Below are 18,782 nucleotides of genomic sequence, written 5' to 3' on the forward strand. Positions count from 1 at the left end.
AGGGAAGGGTGGGATGTGTGTATGGTATTGTATTGTGTAATAAGAGAAAATGGCATCACAGAATCAACAGGCATTATTTTAGTTGTACAGATGCTGAGCCTAGTTCCCAGAATCTACAACCTCTGACCTTTCCCCTCCATAAAAGTAACAAAATTTGCTACTGATACTGACCTTTTCCCTCCATAAAAGTAACAAAATTTGCATTATATTTGTTGGTGTGGAGCTTCTCTTCCAAGTCAAAAGTTCTTTTCCCTTCAATTTCATCATCTGAAATGCCATCATCTTCATAGCGTCGTCGCATGGTACCACGCTGGGGAGAGAGGGACATAAGGATCAATCTTGTACTTTTTCATGCCTCTCTAAAAGCTCATAAAGCACACTTCAACTTCACATACTTCCAACTTCAGTTATTATGTCAAACATCAATTTTCCTTGCCTTATATATCTTTCTCTCAACTAAAGGTCAGCTAATATTCTCAAGATGTACAGAATATAACATAATTTTGATAAGTCACTGGTTCCCTACTTGTGAATTTTACCTATGCTGACTCTTTGAGTCTAGAGATACAAACTTAAAATAGAAATAGGTCAAACAGGGTCCACTAAAGATTAGGGACAAACTGACTTTTTAGATATTTCAGGCCAGAATACAAAATACACCATTTTCATAGGGGAAAAAGCTAGACCTACATTAGCTAGCTTTCTTTCTTTTCTTTCTTTCTTCTTTCTTTCTTTCTTTCTTTCTTTCTTTCTTCTTTTCTTCTTCTTTAATATTTTATTTATTTACTCATGAGAGAGAGAGACAGAGAGAGAGAGAGAGAGAGAAAGGCAGAGACAGAGGCAGAGGGAGAAGCAGGGTCCATGTAGGGAGCCTGATGTGGGACTCGATCCTGGGACTCCAAGATCATGCCCTGGGCCGAAGGCAGGTGCTAAACCGCTGAGCCACCCAGGGTTCGCCTACATTAGCTTTCTAAGATAATCTTTATTTTTTATTTAATTTTTAAAAAGATTTATTTATTTATTTATTTATTTATTTATTTATTTATTTATTTATTTATGATAGACATAGAGAGAGAGAGAGAGAGAGAGAGGCAAAGACACAGGAGGAGGGAGAAGCAGGCTCCATGCCGGGAGTCCGACGTGGGACTCGATCCCGGGACTCCAGGATCGCGCCCTGGGCCAAAGGCAGGCGCTAAACCTCTGAGCCACCCAGGGATCCCCTAAGATAATCTTTAAAAAGAGAATAAAACATTTTAATTAATGAAGCCAAAAATCCTTTACATCAGATAAAAGAAGAAAAGTTAAACAATAGCATTTCAAATAGCAAACCATCAGTATTCAGCTTTGAAGATACCTCCCTAAAGAAAATACACACAGGTGCTAGGCTGGCTCAGTCAGAAGAGCATGTGACTCTTGATATTAGGGTCATGAGTTCATGATGTTGGGTGTAAGGATTACCTAAATAAAACTTAAAAAAAAAAAAAAAGAAAGAAAGAAAGAAAATACACAAATGGCCAATGAGCACATGAAAAGATAGCATCATAGGCATTAGGGGATATGAAAATTAAAACCACATGAGACACCACTTCACATCCACTAGGATGGCTATTATCAAAAGGTAGACAATAACAAGTGACAGTGAGAATGTAGAGAAAATAAACTCCTTGTATATGCTTGTGGGAATGTAAAATGGTGCAGCCACTCTGGAAAAGTTTAGTGGGCAGCCCGGGTGGCTCAGAGGTTTAATGCTGCTTTCAGCCCAGGGCATGATCCTGGAGACCCGGGATGGAGTCCCATGTCGGGTTCCCTGCATGGAGCCTGCCTCTCCCTTTGCCTGTGCCTCTGCCTTTCTCTCTCTCTGTGTGTCTCTCATGAATAAATGAATAAAATCTTAAAAAAAAAAAAAGTTTAGCAGTTCCTCAAAAAATTAAACATAGAGTTATCTCATGTCCAGTAATTCTACTTCTAGGTACATATCTGTATCTGGATATGTTAAAAATTAAAAACCTATGTCCACACAAAAACTGGTACAGAGATGTTCATAGCAGCATTAACCCAAATGTCAATTGACTGATGAATAGCTTAAAAAATGTGGTATATTTACACAGTGGAATATTATTTGGCCATAAAAAGGAATGAATTCTGATATGTAACTATAACACAGAAGAATCTTTTTTTTTTTTTTTTAAGATTTATTTATTTATTCATTCAGAGAGAGCGAAGAGAGAGGCAGAGACACAGGCAGAGGGAGAAGCAGGCTCCACCCAGGGAGTCCGATGTGGGACTCGATCCTGGGTCTCCAGGATCACACCCCGGGCTGCAGGCGGTGCTAAACCGCTGCGCCACCAGGGCTACCCAACACAGAAGAATCTTGAAAACATTATGCTGAGTGAAAGAAGCCAAATGCAACAGAACACATATCACAGATTATATAATTTTATTTATATGGTAAATCCAGAATAGGCAAATTCACAGAGCATAGAGACAGAAAGATTAGTAGCTGCTAGGGGCTGGGAAGGAAAAGGAAGTGACTGTTAATGGTATGGGTTTCTTTCAGGAGTGATGAAAATATTCTGTAATTAGAGAATGGTACAACTCTGTGTATATACTAAAAAGCCAATTAATTATATACATTTAAATGTGTGAATTTTACAGTATATAAATATTTCGCAAGCCATTTTTTTTAAAGATAACATATTGCTTCTGCTGCAAATTTACTTTCTAGTGTATTTACTACTTTAGCCAGTGTCAAATTCTGCTGAAATTTCTTGCATACCTACATACAGAACAACCAGTGTGGGAGTGGTAGAGCCAAGGATAAATACAGTAGCCCTACCCTAGGATGTGTTAAGAACAATCAAACCTGGAATTTAACGTTAGATACTGGGAAAAGGTCTTTGGGGACTGGGGGGTAGGGATGGGGCAGAAATGAGGCCTAAGAAATAAAAATGACCATTACATACCAGAGGACAGCTAGATTCAACACACCAAGATATGTTTGGGTAGAAACACCGAGGTATATCTGATATCTTTTCCAGATTTGGCAAAAACTTCATAACACTCTTACCTAGCACCTTTGCTACCCTAAGTCCCAGTTCAAAAACCAAAAGAAGACCTAATTTTGGTAGACTTTTTCACTTATTTCAATAATGCCATCACTGCTCAAAATACTTTCAGATACCCTTATGGAGGGCAGTATTTTCATTGACAATTTCTAACATTAGTTTGTTTTTTAACAAGCTTTAATTCACTTTATTTTTCTTATATAAAACTATGTGGTAGCCACATCTAGAGCCTGGATCCTCTGCATGGAAACTCTCATGTGGGTCTTTACAAGACAGTCAGTGCATTCCTGACAGGGAGACTTGGGTGAACATAGTCTCTTTCCAGAGGTCAAGGGTGAAATAGCTTGTAAGTCTTGGAAATGGCATCAAAAGCGGCCTCAGCAACGTTGCCCAGCATGGCAGTACTGCCCCTGGTGGAGGTATAGCAGTCACCAATAGCGGCCACTATCAGAAGCCTCCGAGGCATAGGGGCTGAATGAATCTGTTTTTGTAAAAGATATTCTCGGGGAGCCTGTTAAGCATCTGCCTTCAGCTCAAGTCATGATCCAAGGTCCTGGGAACAAGCTCTGCTTTACGACTCACTGCTGAACTGAGAGTCTGCTTTTCCCTCTCTCTCTGCCTCTGCCCCTCCCCATCTTTCATGCTCTTTCTCTCAAATAAATAAATAAAATCTTAAAAAAAAAAAAAAAAGATATCCTTAGTTCCTCACCTTACCATACTTCATTTATGTGTCTTTGAAGAGAGCTCCAAAAGATGAATTCCAAGTTATCACAGAGCAAGGACAATACTGTCGGAATAAATGCAGATGTCCCCTCCCGAAATTAGAAAGTACCCATTTGTGCTGTAAGTTCTTATATGCTTGTCAAAAAAATTCCAGTCATGTTTTCAAACTTCAACTTTTCCTAGGTCTACCATTACCATTCTTCAGTAAGGAGGACGACGTGATCATCCTGATTATTCCAATATTTCTAACATGGTAGACAGAAGTTCCCCCAACCTTCTTTTCTCTTTATATGCTTTTTCCCATACTCAAGAGATTCCTTTTTTTTTCTTTTTTTAAAGATTTATTTATTTATTTATTTATTTATTTATTTATTTATTTATTTATTCATTCAGAGAGAGCAAGAGAGAGGCAAAGACACAGGCAGAGGGAGAAGCAAGCCCCATGCAGGAAGCCTGATGCGGGACTCGATCCCAGGTCTCCAGGATCACACCCCAGGCTGCAGGCGGCACTAAACCGCTGCGCCACCAGGGCTGCCCAAGAGATTCCTTCTTCCATTTACACTTCCAATATAGAGAGTATAAGGATATAGGGATGGGCAGCCCAGGTGGCTCAGCAGTTTAGTGCCGCCTTCGGCCCTAAACTAAGAACTAAGAACCCAGAAATAACCCTTTATATTTATAGTCAATTGATTTTCAACAAGGAGGCCTAAACAAAGCAACAAGAAAAGGAGCCTAACATGTCGCTCAAACTCACAATCTTGAGATCAAGACTTGAGGTGAGGTCAAGAGCTGGACACTTAGAACCCACTGAGCCACTCAGGCACCACCAGAATAGAGTCCTTTTAAGAAATTGTGCTGGGAGGTGCCTGGGTGGCTCAGTCAGTCAAGCGTCTGCCTTCGGCTCAGAGGCCTGGGATGAAGCCCCACATGCTTTTCACTCTTTTCTCAAATAAATAAAATATTTTTTAAAAAAGCAAATCTTGGTAATACCAGAATAGGGTCTGATGCAGACTAATTCAAGACACACTGCTTAATAATGTTTTTGATAAAGCACAGTTTTTTTTTCCCTAAACAATTGTCATAACCACTTTAGTTGATTTTATATGAATAGACAAATGAAGGATCCCTGGGTGGCGCGGCAGCTTAGCGCCTGCATTTGGCCCAGGGCGCGATCCTGGAGACCCGGGATCGAATCCCACGTCGGGCTCCCGGTGCATGGAGCCTGCTTCTCCCTCTGCCTATGTCTCTGCCTCTCTCTCTCTCTCTCTCTCTCTCTGTGTGACTATCATAAATAAATAAAAATTAAATTAATTAATTAATTAGGATTAAATACATTTTCCACAAATGATGCAAGGAAAACTGGATATCTGCATACAAAAGAATAAAGCTAGGCCCTTACCTTATACCATATATAAAAATTAACTCAAAATGAATCAAAGACCTAACCAAAAGAGTTAAAAATCTAACATTTTTAAAAAGAAAACAAAGAGGGCAGCCCGGGTGGCTCAGCGGTTTAGCGCAGCCTTTGGCCCAGGGCGTGATCCTGGAGACCCGGGATCGAGTCCCACATCGGGCTCCCTGCATGGAGCCTGCTTCTCCCTCTGCCTGTGTCTCTGCCTCTCTCTCTCTCTCTGTGTCTCTCATGAATAAATAAATAAAAATCTTAAAAAAAAAAAAAAAAGAAAACAGAAAATCTTCACAACATCAGATTTCTTAGAACACCAAAAGAAAAAGAAAAAGAAAAAAACATACTGTAAATTAAAATTAAAAACTTTTGTGTAAAAGATATTTTCAGCAAAGTGAAAAGACAAACTACAGAAACTACAGAATGGGAGAAAATATTTGCAAATCATATATCTGATGATAAAGGATTAACATCTAGAATATATAAAGAGTTCTTAAAACTTAACGAAAAAACCCAATTCTAAAATGGACAAAGGACTTAAATAGACATTTCACCAAAGAAGATAAACAAATGGCCAAAACAGGGGGCCTAGGTGGCTCAGTCAGTTGAGCATTCAACTGTTGGTTTCAGCTCAAGGTTATGACATCAGGGTTGTGAGATCAAGGCCCCTGTCAGGCTCTGTGCTCAGGGTGCAGTCTGCTTGAGATTCTCTCTCTCCCTTTCCTTTTGCCCCTTCCCTGGCTGTGCATGCACTTATGTGCTTTCTCTCTCTAAAATAAATAAATCTTAAAAAACAAAAACAAATGGCCAATACACACAAAAAGATGCCCAGCAAATGCAAATCAAAACCACAATGAGATATACTTCACATCCATTAGGATGTCTATTATTAAAAACAAAACAAAACAAAATGACAAGTGTTAGCAAGGAAAGAGAGAAATTGAACCCTTTGCATTGCTGGTGGGAACATAATACAGTACAGCCTGTATGGACAATAGTAAGGCAGTTCCTCAAAAAATTAAACATAAAATTACTGCATGATCCAGTAATTCCACTTTTAGATATACCCAAAAGATTGAAAGCAGGGACTCAACAGCTACTTTTACACTAGTAGTCATAACAGCATTATTCACAATAGTCAAAAGGTAGAAATCAAAATGTCCACTGACAGATGAATGGATAAAGAGAATGTGGGATATTGATACAATGGAATATTATTCAGCAATAAAAAGGAATGGAGTTCTGATACATGTTGCACCTTGGATGAACCTTGAAGACATTATGCTAAGTTAAAGAGGCCAGATTCAAAAGGATATTGTATGACTCCACTTACATGAAGAACCTAGAACAGGTAAATTCATGGAGACAGAAAGTAGATTAAAGGTTATTAGGAGCTGGGGGGAGAAGAAATGGGGAGTCACTGCTTTATGTTTAGAGTTTCTATTTGGGGTAATGAAAAGGTTTTGGAAATAAATAGTGGTGATGGTTACACAAGGCTGTGAATGCAATTAATGCCACTGAACTGTACACTTAAAAACAATTAAAATGGCAAATTTTATGTTGTATATATTTTGCCACAATGTTTTTAAAAATCACACAACAGGGCAGCCCGGGTGGCTCAGCGGTTTAGTGCTGCCTTCAGTCCAGGGCCTGATTTTGGAGAACCAGGATCGAGTCCCACGTTGGGCTCCCTGCATGGAGCCTGCTTCTCCCTCTGCCTGTGTCTCTGCCTCTCTCTCTCTCTGTCTCTCAAATAAATAAATAAAATCTTAAAAAAAAAAAAAATCACACAACATACCCAAAACCACCCCTAGAGAACCAATGTACAATCTTTATCATTTTAAATTCTGTATCAAATAGTTTTTCTTGCCTAAGATAATCACTCTATGAAAGGAAATAGGATGGTGTTATTTTACAAATGAAGAAGAAGAAAGGTAAAATTGACCTAAGTTTTTTTGGATGATAGAAAAACAAGAAAGCAAAAGTGTCTAAAGGGAGACCTTATCTGTGTCAATTCTATTACTACTTTGCCATGCGATTTTAGGTAGTTAAGTAAATATTTAACTTCTTTAGATCCTAGTTTTTTCTTGGATGTAAGTAATTTAAGGTTCCTTTGTGTTCTCTACAATCTGGTTGTAGATCTTAGCCTTGCTCCCATATAAACTATACAATGTGGAAAATTTGCTACATACCAAGCCCCCAGGTTGTCTCTCTTTATTCAAAGAATATCTAATTTCAGAATCAGCTCCCTGTGTCCTGACCAGGGAGACCTGGCAGAGTTTGGCTTCTAGGGACTTCCACATCTTCCTCATATTCTCCACAACCCATGCCTGCTCCCATATTAAACAAACCTTCGCATATCTCAATCTATCAGATGTCAGAAGTAGTTCTTTTTGGGGAGCGTAGGCAATTCCCATCCCCAAAGGCACAAAGAAATCAGAGAGAAGGAATGAGTTGCATAAACTAGGAAAAGGCTGTTACTATTAATGACACCCAGATAGGCTACTGCTCTAAAAGCAAACAACATCCCTATAAGATTACTCTCTCAGGGTGCCTGGGTGGCTCAGTTGGCTAAGTGTCTTTGGCTCAGGTCATGATCTTGGGGTCCTGGGATCAAGCCCCACATTGGGCTCCCTGCTCAGTGGGGAGTCTACTTCTCCCTCTCCTCACCCCACCCCTCATGCTCTTTCTCTCTCTCTAATAAATAAAACTTTAAAAAAGAAGAAGAAAAAGAAGAGTATCATCCTCCCTACTTTACAAAAAAATGAAGGACAGAAATAACTTGCCCAAGTTACAAAGCTAGTAAAATTAGTGTGAATGGGATTTGAACCATGACACTTTGGTTCTAGAACCAATGGTCTTAACTGTTAACTCTATGCTGACATTTGTTTGGAATGAAAACTTCAGCCACACCAATAACTTGAGGCAGCTGGAACAAACTGGCAAAGGAAGGAGACTCCAGACAGCTGAAATAGCTCTGGCAGAGAGAGGTGAAATGGTGGGACCTGTCGGAAACAAATGAGACTGTTCTATAAATTAGAAAATTGCTCTGTATGTATATAGGAGGTTAACAAAGGATCTTCCCCAGGGTGGGAGATTTCTGGTGTTTGCTAAGGGACACTATATTTCTAGCTCTGCCACTGTTTATTCTACCATTCTTGATTGATTGATTGATTTTAACACTTTTATAATTTTTAAGCAATCTCTACACCCAACGTGGGGCTTGAACCTACAACCCCAAGATCAAAAGTCACAGGTTCCAGCGACTGAATCAGCCAGGTGTCCCTTACCATTTTAATTCTAGTTTTTACTTGACAAATTATGTTACTGGTCATTCACCTATTCTGGCTGAAAAATATTACTATTCCTAATCAGAAACCATTTTATATCAGAGTGCTTTGAACTTAGTGTATTTATTGTGTATGCTATTAAAATTTGTTCTTATTCTCTAAATTTGTAATCAAAGTGACATTTATTACACACCTTCTGTAAAGATGAAATTGCCAAAAAAAAATTGCCAGTATTTTTTTTTTTTTACCAAGATTAATTCTTTGTCTCCTATTTTCTCTAGGATTCTGATCTTACTCCACTGCCTGAGGAAAAAATTTTAATTACAGAATCTCTGCTGGTGATGGTCTAAGAAGTCAAGAAACAACTAGATTTTCCATGTCCCACATCATGATACTGTTATTAAAAAAAGGTTTGAGGGTGTATTTTTATAAATGTATATAGATTAAATCTGAATTTTTGCAACATATACCAAATCCCCACTTAATTAGCCTTAATACACATTTATATACACTTTAAAAGAAGAAACATGGGGATCTCTGGGTGGTTTAGCAGTTTAGCGCCTGCCTTTGGCCCAGGGTGTGATCCTGGAGTCCCAGGATCAAGTCCCGCGTCGGGCTCCCGGCATGGAGCCTGCCTCTCCCTCCGCCTGTGACTCTGCCTCTCTCTCTCTCTCTCTATCATAAATAAATTTAAAAAATCTTGAAAAAAAAATAAAAGAAACATACTCAAGCTCTCATCCTCCCCTACCCTTCACAAACATATGATTCACATATCCCCAAAATCAAGTGAACTTTAAAAGTGTTGTTCTCATTCTCTTTATTCCAGGTTTTTGAAAAATCAACATTACCTATAGCAAAGTCTCACACACACACACACACACACACACTCCGACAGAATGCTGTCTATACCCCCCGCCCCAACTGTCTGGGTGTGTGTACTAATTATTATTTGAACATTTATTCATTCATAAAACAGGACAGACTGAATATGGAATAATAGCCAGATGCACCCCAAAGAAAAAAGCACAGTTCTAGCCCTCAGGAAGATTGCTGGCCAGTAGGGGGAGACAGACGTGTAAATGAATTGTAGTATTACAATTCAATGTGATAAGTAAGACAAGTAGATACAAATGTTATTAAATGTTATTAAAGCTCAGGAGGAAGAACAAGCACACAGGAGTTGACTAAGGCTCCACTTAAGAACTGATATAAGAGAAATTAATTAAGTATAACTTTACTACATACCTACTAAGTTACAAAGAATACAGATTCTATGTTGTTCCTCTATCCAGGTGACCTCTTCAAACTTTTTTAGGCCTCCCCCTCACCCTAATGGATTTCTCAGTATCTCATTAATAAGATACAGGTAGATAGGGCCAAAAGCATTTTTCAAAAATAAAAGGTTACAATCTTGGGAGACCTAGGTGGCTCAGTCAGTTAAGTGTCCAACTTCGACTCAGATCATTATCTCGGGGTTCTGGGATCAAGTCCCCACGTCAGGCTCCACCCTAAGTGCAGAGTCTGCTTCTCCCTCTCCCTCTACCCCTCTTCCCATTCTCTCTCAAATAAAATATTTTTTTTAAAAAAAAGGTTATAATTTTTTAGAAAATCTGAGTAATTTCATTATTTCTTAATGGGGGATTTTAATGGGAACATCCTAAGGTAGTACAAAAATAGGGGCAATCACTGCCTTATACGTTGTTTTTTTTTTTTAAGATTTTATTTATTCATTCATGAGAGACACAGAAAGAGGCAGAGATATAGGCAGAGAGAAAAACAGGCTCCCTGTGGGGAGCCTGATGCGGGACTTGATCCCAGGATCCCAACTTGAGCAGAAGTCAGATGCTCAACCATTGAGACACCCAGAAGCCCCCCTTTACAGTTTTTATCTTTTCATCTATGTAACACTTACTGTCCCCAAAATAATAAGAGACCTGAACACAAGGATTAGAGAACACACATTTAGTTTCTTTTTCTTTTTTTTTTTTTTTTAAGATTTTATTTATTTATTCATGAGAGGCACGGAGAGAGAGAGAGGCACAGACACAGGCAGAGGGAGAAGCAGGCTCCATGCAGGGAGCCCGACGTGGGACTCAATCCAGGGTCTCCAGGATCACGCCCTGGGCTGAAGGCGGCGCTAAACCACTGAGCCACCTGGCTGCCCCACATTTAGTTTCTTTAAAACAGAACTGCTTAAATACATTACAAAGAATATGTACTGAACAATTGGCGTGGCTGAAAAAGCTTGCATTTCTTTCATTCATCAGCTATGTCAGCCTTCAAGTATTTTCTGGGCTGACTTAGATCAACTTCTGCAGAGATCAACAGTACATGTAACACTTTCTATATATGAAAAAATTTAGGAGACCACACTTAATCCCAACAAAAAGACAAAGTAATCCATAAAAGGAAGATATTATCTACAGAATTTGGCAAGAAGCTTATTCACAGCTAAGTCTCTTGATTAAGGGGGGGGGAGGGGAGACAACTGAGAAGGCAGAATGCTCAAAAGAAGAGGGATGTACAACACAAAGTGAACTTTCTCCTAAAAGTTCCCTCAGAACTAGTGTCAAATGCCTACTATATATAAAGAATGATCCTAAAATTCTCTGAAAGAGTCAGCATACACTTACCCTGACCACAAATATGCCCTCCACAAAACCAATTGGCTGAGAAACGAGTTAAAGTGCTGGATCCCTTCCATCAACATTGCCTGCTTTTCTACATACCATTTAGTATAATCAACTGTTCAGTGTGTTTGCTGCAAATTTAACCATGATATCACCACAATTCTGCAAAGGAAAAAACTGTGGCTACAAGTAGCAAAATCATCTTCTGAAATGCAGGATGAAGATAAGGCATCTCAAAAAAATCCTGAAGAAAAATAATCTGAGTTCAGATGTTATACCAAAAGCACATTTTTGTTCCCTCAAAGGAACAAAAAGTTGAATATACATACTCTTTTCCTTGGATCCTGGTAAAGAAGTATCAGCAGTATTACACTTTCTACCAACATGCAAATGTTTAATTAGTTTATCCACAAGTAGCCTGGCAGAGATGTGTAATTCCTCACTCTACCTTTTGTCTCATTCTTTTATATCTTCGCTTCCTTTTCGTAGCCCCAGAACAATTTTTAAACTTACACTTTCACTATCTGACGTTTAAAAATTAGTCTAGGGATCCCTGGGTGGCGCAGCGGTTTGGCGCCTGCCTTTGGCCCGGGGCGCGATCCTGGAGACCCGGGATCGAATCCCGCATCGGGCTTCCGGTGCATGGAGCCTGCTTCTCCCTCTGCCTGTGTCTCTGCCTCTCTCTCTTTCTCTCTCTGTGACTATCATAAATAAATAAACATTTAAAAAATAAAATAAAAAAAATAAAAATTAGTCTAAGTGAAATCATAACTCCTTCCAAAACATAAAAGGTTTGCCTTTTCTAATTATTTACCTCCTAGAGCAAAAAGGAATTTTAGAAAGCTTAATTACTGGGAAATAATCTTTAAATTACTCACACACAACAAAAAATATCACCTACCAAAATGGAAACAATAATGAACTCAGAAATAGTTTCTTCCTCAACAAATTTCTTAACTTTACTTTTTTTTTTTTTTTTTTTAAGATTTTTATTTATTCATGAGAGGCAGAGATGCAGGCACAGGAAGGAGAAGCAGGCTCCATGAAAGGAGCCCGATGTGGGACTCGATCCTGAGAATCTGGGATCACACCCCAAGCCAAAGGCAGACGCTCAACCACTAAGCCACCCAGGCATCCCTCTTAACTTTATTTTCAATAGCCAATGAACATCCACTGAGATTCAAATACTCCCTGAACACTTCTGTTTACTGATTTGTTTCTATAGCAACAGACACCCAGAACACAGAAACAAAGATAATGCCTAGTTTTTTCACCATCTTCTGTAACTGATGGAACTGATGCAACTGTAGGTCATTAGTATAATACATGGTGCAAGCCATGCCATTGCAGCTCCCAGAAGGTAAAGATTAGTATAGCTGCTAGGCAAGAACAATTTATAGAAAAAGAAAAAAAAAAAAAAAAAACCCTAGAAGTTTATCTTAAATCTAAAGGAGAAGTAAATGATCTTTCTGTCTGTCACTGAGAAAGGTGCTGCAGACCTTAGAGGACAGCTTGAAAAACACTGACTTGAGACATTTGCTCAGTATATAACACAAACAATGAAATGTGCTACACATGCATCTTCTTCTAAGTCTTTCAGTGAGTTTAGAGAGATAGCAAGTAGTCCCTGGAAGCCAGATTATATAAGTGCACCTATTTCCAGCCTTGCTACATTGTTCTCATCAGGATGCTTTCCTCTATGTCCCTTTTCTTTAGAGCTATATGTTTGTTTGTTTGTTTGTTTGTTTAGAGCTATATGTTTTGATTCACAAAGGTCAATCTCTTAAGCAACATATGACCTTTTTCCCAAACTGTCAAACTTGAGATTTAAAGGGGTCATGAAATTTCATGTCTAGAAGTAGAAGCTCCAGAAGGAATTGGCAAAAGATCAGGAGCTGATATTTTAAATTGTCCCCCACACATACACTCCTCCCTCTCCCATTCTCATGACTATATTATAATCCTGGCAAGACCTCTTTCCTCCTGAGCTTTCAGTCACCCATCTGTGCCAACTGAAGTTAAAGCAGAGAAAACTATGTCTTCACTCCTGTAACTACCTAAGAACATTAGTATAAGACTGGGAAACTGACCCTAAGCATTAAAAAGTCCAACAAGAGGGATCCCTGGGTGGCGCAGCGGTTTGGCGCCTGCCTTTGGCCCAGGGCGCGATCCTGGAGACCCGGGATCGAATCCCACATCGGGCTCCCGGTGCATGGAGCCTGCTTCTCCCTCTGCCTGTGTCTCTGCCTCTCTCTCTTTCTCTCTGTGACTATCATGAATAAATAAATAAAATCTTTAAAAAAATAAAAAAAAAAAATAAAAAAAAAATAAAAAGTCCAACAAGAAAATATTTAATAAAGCAGTTATACTCAAGCTATCAAGAAAAACCAATAGTGCAAGTTAATGATCACATCTATACTAAACTTTTCTAGACTTAAGCATCACATCTAGAATATTACCAATTACCTTCCACCAACTTCAATTTCTTAGAAAATTCACTTTCAGGGGGTGCCTGGGTAGCTCAGTTGTTAAGTGTCCAACTCTGATTTGGGTTTAGGTCATGATCTCAAGGTTGTGAGACAGAGCCTCATGTTGGGCTCCATGGTGGGTGTGGAACCTGCTTAAGATTCTCCCTCTCCCTCTGCCCCTCCCCACAACCCTCTCTCTCTCAAAAAAATTCACCTTCAGATATGACTCCTACGTAATGAGAACAAAGGAACTGGAGTAAGAAGTATGGGCCTGGGTCTAAGTACCACATTGATGAGCTTCAAATTCCCTATGATGCCTTTCTCTTGGATGAAAATGTCAAGAACTTCACCTAATGCACAGGATTGTTGTGATGTTTAAATGAGAACATATGGAATGCCTGGGTGGCTCAGTTGGTTAAGTATCTGCCTTTGGCTGGAGTCATGGTCCTGGGGTTAAGCCCAGAGTCTGGCTTTCTGCTCAGTGGGGAGTTGGCTTCCCTCTCTTCACCCTCTCCCCTCTGTCCCTCCTACTCATGCTTTCTCTAATAAAAAAAAATATTTATTTTTATTTTTATTTATTTATGATAGTCACAGAGAGAGAGAGAGAGAGGGGCAGAGACACAGGCAGAGGGAGAAGCAGGCTCCATGCACTGGGAGCCTGATGTGGGATTCGATCCCGGGTCTCCAGGATCGCGCCCTGGGCCAAAGGCAGGCGCCAAACCGCTGCGCCACCCAGGGATCCCCCCCAAAAAATTTTTTAAATGAAAACGTATGTACAAATATTCTGCAAACTAAGAAGTGCCCTATATATAAAAAGAGAGACTGTATAGAATAGTGGCAGGGTCTGGGATCAGGTTTCCAGGGTTCAAATCCTGGTTCAGCCTCTCACTATACATGAGCTACTTAACTAATAGAAGCCATCACCCAGGACTCTATGAGGATTAAATGAAATAAAAAACAAGGTAGCCAACACACGCTCAAAAAATTAGCAACTGTGGTTTTGAACAAGAATCAAAATTGGGGGAAGCCTGGGTGGCTCAGCCTTTGGTTGAGCACCTGCCTTCGGCCCAGGGCATGATCCTGGAGTCGCGAGATTGAGTCCCACATTGAGCTCCCTACGTGGAGCCTGCCTCTCTATCCACCTGCGCCTCTGCCTCTCTGTCTCTCTCTCATGAATAAATAAATAAATAATCTTAAAAAAAAAAAAAAGAATCAAAATTGCACTGGGAAACCAACTATCTTCCCCAAAAAGAATGGTCTAAGTGACTAGAGGCAAAATCATACCTCACACGCCTCTTCTAAAATAGCATTAAACATCAGGTAAGAGTTTCTTCTTTATCAACCCAAGTAGGCTTCTAAAAAGTTTTTCGGGTAGCCCAGTTGGCTCAGTGGCTTAGTGCCGCCTTCAGCCCAGGGCATGATCCTGGAGACCCGGGATTGAGTCTCACATCAGGTTCCCTGCGTGGAGCCTGCTTCTCCCTTTGCCTGTGTCTCTGCCTCTCTCTCTCTCTCTCTCTCTCTGTGTGTCTCTCTCATGAATAAATAAATAAAATCTTTAAAAAAATAAAAATAATAAAAATAAAAAGTTTTCCAAGTCTACCCCTTTTAGAAGCTCTTTTTGATGACATCATCTCTAAATCTCCTCACAACAAATGTCTAATCCTAGGGATGAAATTTTATGAAATCCAACAACTGCACTGTCTCCACCCCCCCTTCATTGCCAGTGGTTTAATATGAAGCGGTCATTTCTGGAAGGTGTTATCTGGGAGAAGGCCTTGCTCTAACTAAGAGAATTGGTTCTGTTCTTGATTTCTGGGTAAACGGAACTTGAAGGAATGGTCAAATGTGAATAGCAGAGTGTTGAGCCGGAAGACAGAGTAGCAATGAATTTATACTAGAACAAGTTTCTGGACATCAAGACAGGTTAGAGCAGAAGGCTGAAAGCAGCCTCAATGAAAGAAGAGGAATGACCAATAAAAATAAAAGGCTTAAACAAAATTCACACCTGTTTGCCTGTGTTGCTCTAAATCTCAGAAGGTGCTTTAGAAATAATCATTATGTAAAAAAAAAAAAAATAATAATAATAATCATTATGTACACTTACAATCAAATTTAAATCATCCTAATCTGAATTATTTGGGATCTATTGTTATGATTGTCTTCTATTGTTGGAAAGTAATAAGAGAAACCCTGGTGAAAATTCTAGGTTAGAATTTCATATTGCAAAGAGGTACTGAGATTAACCAAAGAAACTGATATTATTTAATAAATTATAATTTATCCTTCACTGTACTTTTTTTTTAAGATTTTATTTATTCATTCATGAGAAACAGACAGAGAGAGAGAGAGGCAGAGACACAGGCAGAGGGAGAGAGAGAAGCAGGCTCCACGCAGGGAGCCCAATGTGGGACTCGATCCTGGGTCTCCAGGATCACGCCCTGGGCCCAAAGGTGGCGCTAAACCACTGAGCCACCCAGGCTGCCCTCACTATACTTCTTAGGAAGTCTATTCAGTAGTGGAAGAAAGTTCCTAAGACAGACTAAATAATAGAAGAGGGTCCTAAAAGCTCTTTCCCACCACCATCTTCATGGGAAGTGTAAGCCTGTGTGTCCCATGACCTTTGTATGAGGACTTACACGTCCTGAGTACTTACTACAGGCTGAGTAGTGTCTAAGACACAATACAACAGAAAGAAATAGAAGAGAGCTGCTATTTTCAAGAAGCCCACAATTTGTTTTGAAAACAAAACCCATGGGGTACCTGGGTGCAGTTGGTCATACATTAGGTCTGCCTTCGGCTCAGCTGGGATCAAGCCCTGCATCAAGCCCTGCATCCTGCTCACTGCTCAGTGGGGAGCCTGCTTCTCCCTCTCTCTGCCCCTCTCCCTGCTTGTGCTCACTCTTTCAAATAAATAAATAAAAAATCTTTAAAATAAAAAAAGGAAAACAAAACGCAGATAAATTATGAATTAAGTCTAGAGGCAGAGGCAAGAGCAGAATGAGAACAAGAACTTGGAGGATGTTTAAACAATCCAGTTTCACACAGGTGACTGTGGCCAAGAAATGCAACATCTAAATATCAATGTGGCTAGATGTTGCTACATATTCAATAATAGTAATAGCTAACATATGAATGCTTCCTAGGTGCTAAGTATTTTCAAGGCCATTTTTCCAGCTCATTTAATCCTTATAACAGCCCTATGTAATAAGACAGTAAAATTATCAATTTTAGTTATGAAAAAAGTAAGAATCAGAAAGGTTCTTAAGGTAACTTAAGCCAGGATAATTTAAGTAGTGGCCAAATTGGGATTTCAATCTAGGTCCAACAGTTACAAAAAAGTCTACATTCTAGTCAAATTCAAAGAAGCAGAAAGTAAAATTGCCAGGGACTGGGAGGGAGGGGGAAATGGGGAGGTGCTGTTTAATGTTCGGATGTTCAGATGCTGTTCAAGATGAAAAAATTTCTAGATTTACTGTACAACACTGTGTTTACAGTGAACAATAAGGCACATTTAACAACTTGTTATGGGTAGAGATCTCATGCCATATATATATATTTTTTTCTTCTTTTTAAAAATATTTTATTTATTTATTCATGAGAAAGAGAGAGGCAGAGACATAGGCAGAGGGAGAAACAAGCTCCCTGTAGGGGAGCGTAATGCGGGGACTCTATCCAGACTGAGAATCATGCCCTGAGCTGAAGGCAGACGCTCAATTTTCTTTTTTATTTTTTTTTAATTTATTTATTCATGAGAGACAAGAGAGAGAGAGAGAAGCAGAGACACAGGCAGAGGGAAAAGCAGGCTCCATGCAGGGAGCCCGACATGGGACTGTGATCCTGGATCTCCAGGATCACACCCTGGACTGCAGGTGGCGCTAAACCTCTGCACCACAGGGGCTGCCCTATATTTTCTTTTTTAAACACACACACACACACACACACACACACACACACACCCACCAAGTGTGACATCCTTCCGTCTCCCCCCAAGTCGACATTCTTAACCCTGAAACTTCTTAGTCTCAAGAACTTACATTCTTTTTTTTTTTTTTAAGATTTTATTTATTCATGAGAGACACACAGAGAGAGGCAGAGACATAGGCAGAGGGAGAAGCAGGCTCCTTGCAGAGAGCCTGATACAGAACTCGATCCCAGGACCAGGGATCAGGCCCTGAGCTGAAGGCAAAAGCTCAACAACTGAGCCACCCAGGCACCGGAACCCCTTACATTCTTAAAAATTACTGAGGATCCCAAACAGCTTTTGTTTATACAGGGTATTTATGTTAATATTTACTGATCACAAATGAAAAATATTTAGAATTCTCTAAATATAAAATTTTATATAAATATAAAATTGCCTTGTCTAGGCCCTGTAAGGAGCCTGCTTCTCCCTCTGCCTGTGTCTCTCTCTGTGTGTCTCTCATGAATAAACAAATAAAATCTTTAAAAATAAATTGCAAGACAAAACAACAAACTGTACTTGTATTTCCACATAGACTCAAGGAAACTTCACTGGAACTCAATGAGGTTATAGAGATTACAGCATGTAGGTATAAATCAAAAGTAAGAACACATAGGAGTACTAAAAATGGAGTTTAATCTCTGAAAAAGCACATTTATAGCCTACTACCTTAGGAAATTATAGAAAATGCAAGAACACACAAATACACATGCCATTACTCCTGCAAATAATGTCATCACTCATCATGGAGTTCTGGAAAACTCTGTTTCTGGAAAATCCCCAATTTGAGAATGAGAGAGAAAAAGACAAACAACATCGTAATTATGACTATGGAAATAGTTTTGACTTTGCAGATCCCTATAAAAGAATCCTGAGTATATACCATACTTCGAGCCACTGTTCCACACCAATCATCTTTAAACCATGAGTTACAAAAATCGATTTAGGTCTTTGGGGTGCCTAGCTAACTCATTTGGGAGATCATGTAACTTCTGATCTTGGGGTCATGAGTTTGAGCTCCACCCTGGGTGAGGAGATTACTTAAATAAAAATAAAAAAACTTAAAAGAAATCAATTTAGGTCATAAATGCATTTTTGAAAAATGAAATAATAAAACAATAAAATGGAAAATATCAGAAAACACAGTATGGGTAAGTTCCATTTCCTGAAACTTTTGTTACTTATGTATACCCAGTTGTATGCAAAGTACTAGGTGGTACTACAGAATATATTTCCTACT

The 18,782-nt window shown here is 39.3% G+C and overlaps 1 protein-coding gene across 11 annotated transcripts in view; it reads right to left on the reverse strand.

The window, feature by feature from the left end:
• KDM2A (lysine demethylase 2A) overlaps positions 1-18,782 on the reverse strand; it is a 151,215-nt gene that overhangs the window by 50,095 nt on the left and 82,338 nt on the right. For all 11 annotated transcript variants that reach the window (XM_035701596.2, XM_035701595.2, XM_035701597.2 and 8 more), the window contains one exon: positions 172-310. In XM_035701596.2, coding sequence (XP_035557489.1) covers positions 172-310 — 139 coding nt within the window. The remainder of the gene's footprint in view (positions 1-171; positions 311-18,782) is intronic.

The sequence above is a fragment of the Canis lupus genome, chromosome 18 (genome assembly GCF_003254725.2).
Source record: "Canis lupus dingo isolate Sandy chromosome 18, ASM325472v2, whole genome shotgun sequence".
Taxonomy (NCBI): Eukaryota; Metazoa; Chordata; class Mammalia; order Carnivora; family Canidae; genus Canis; species Canis lupus.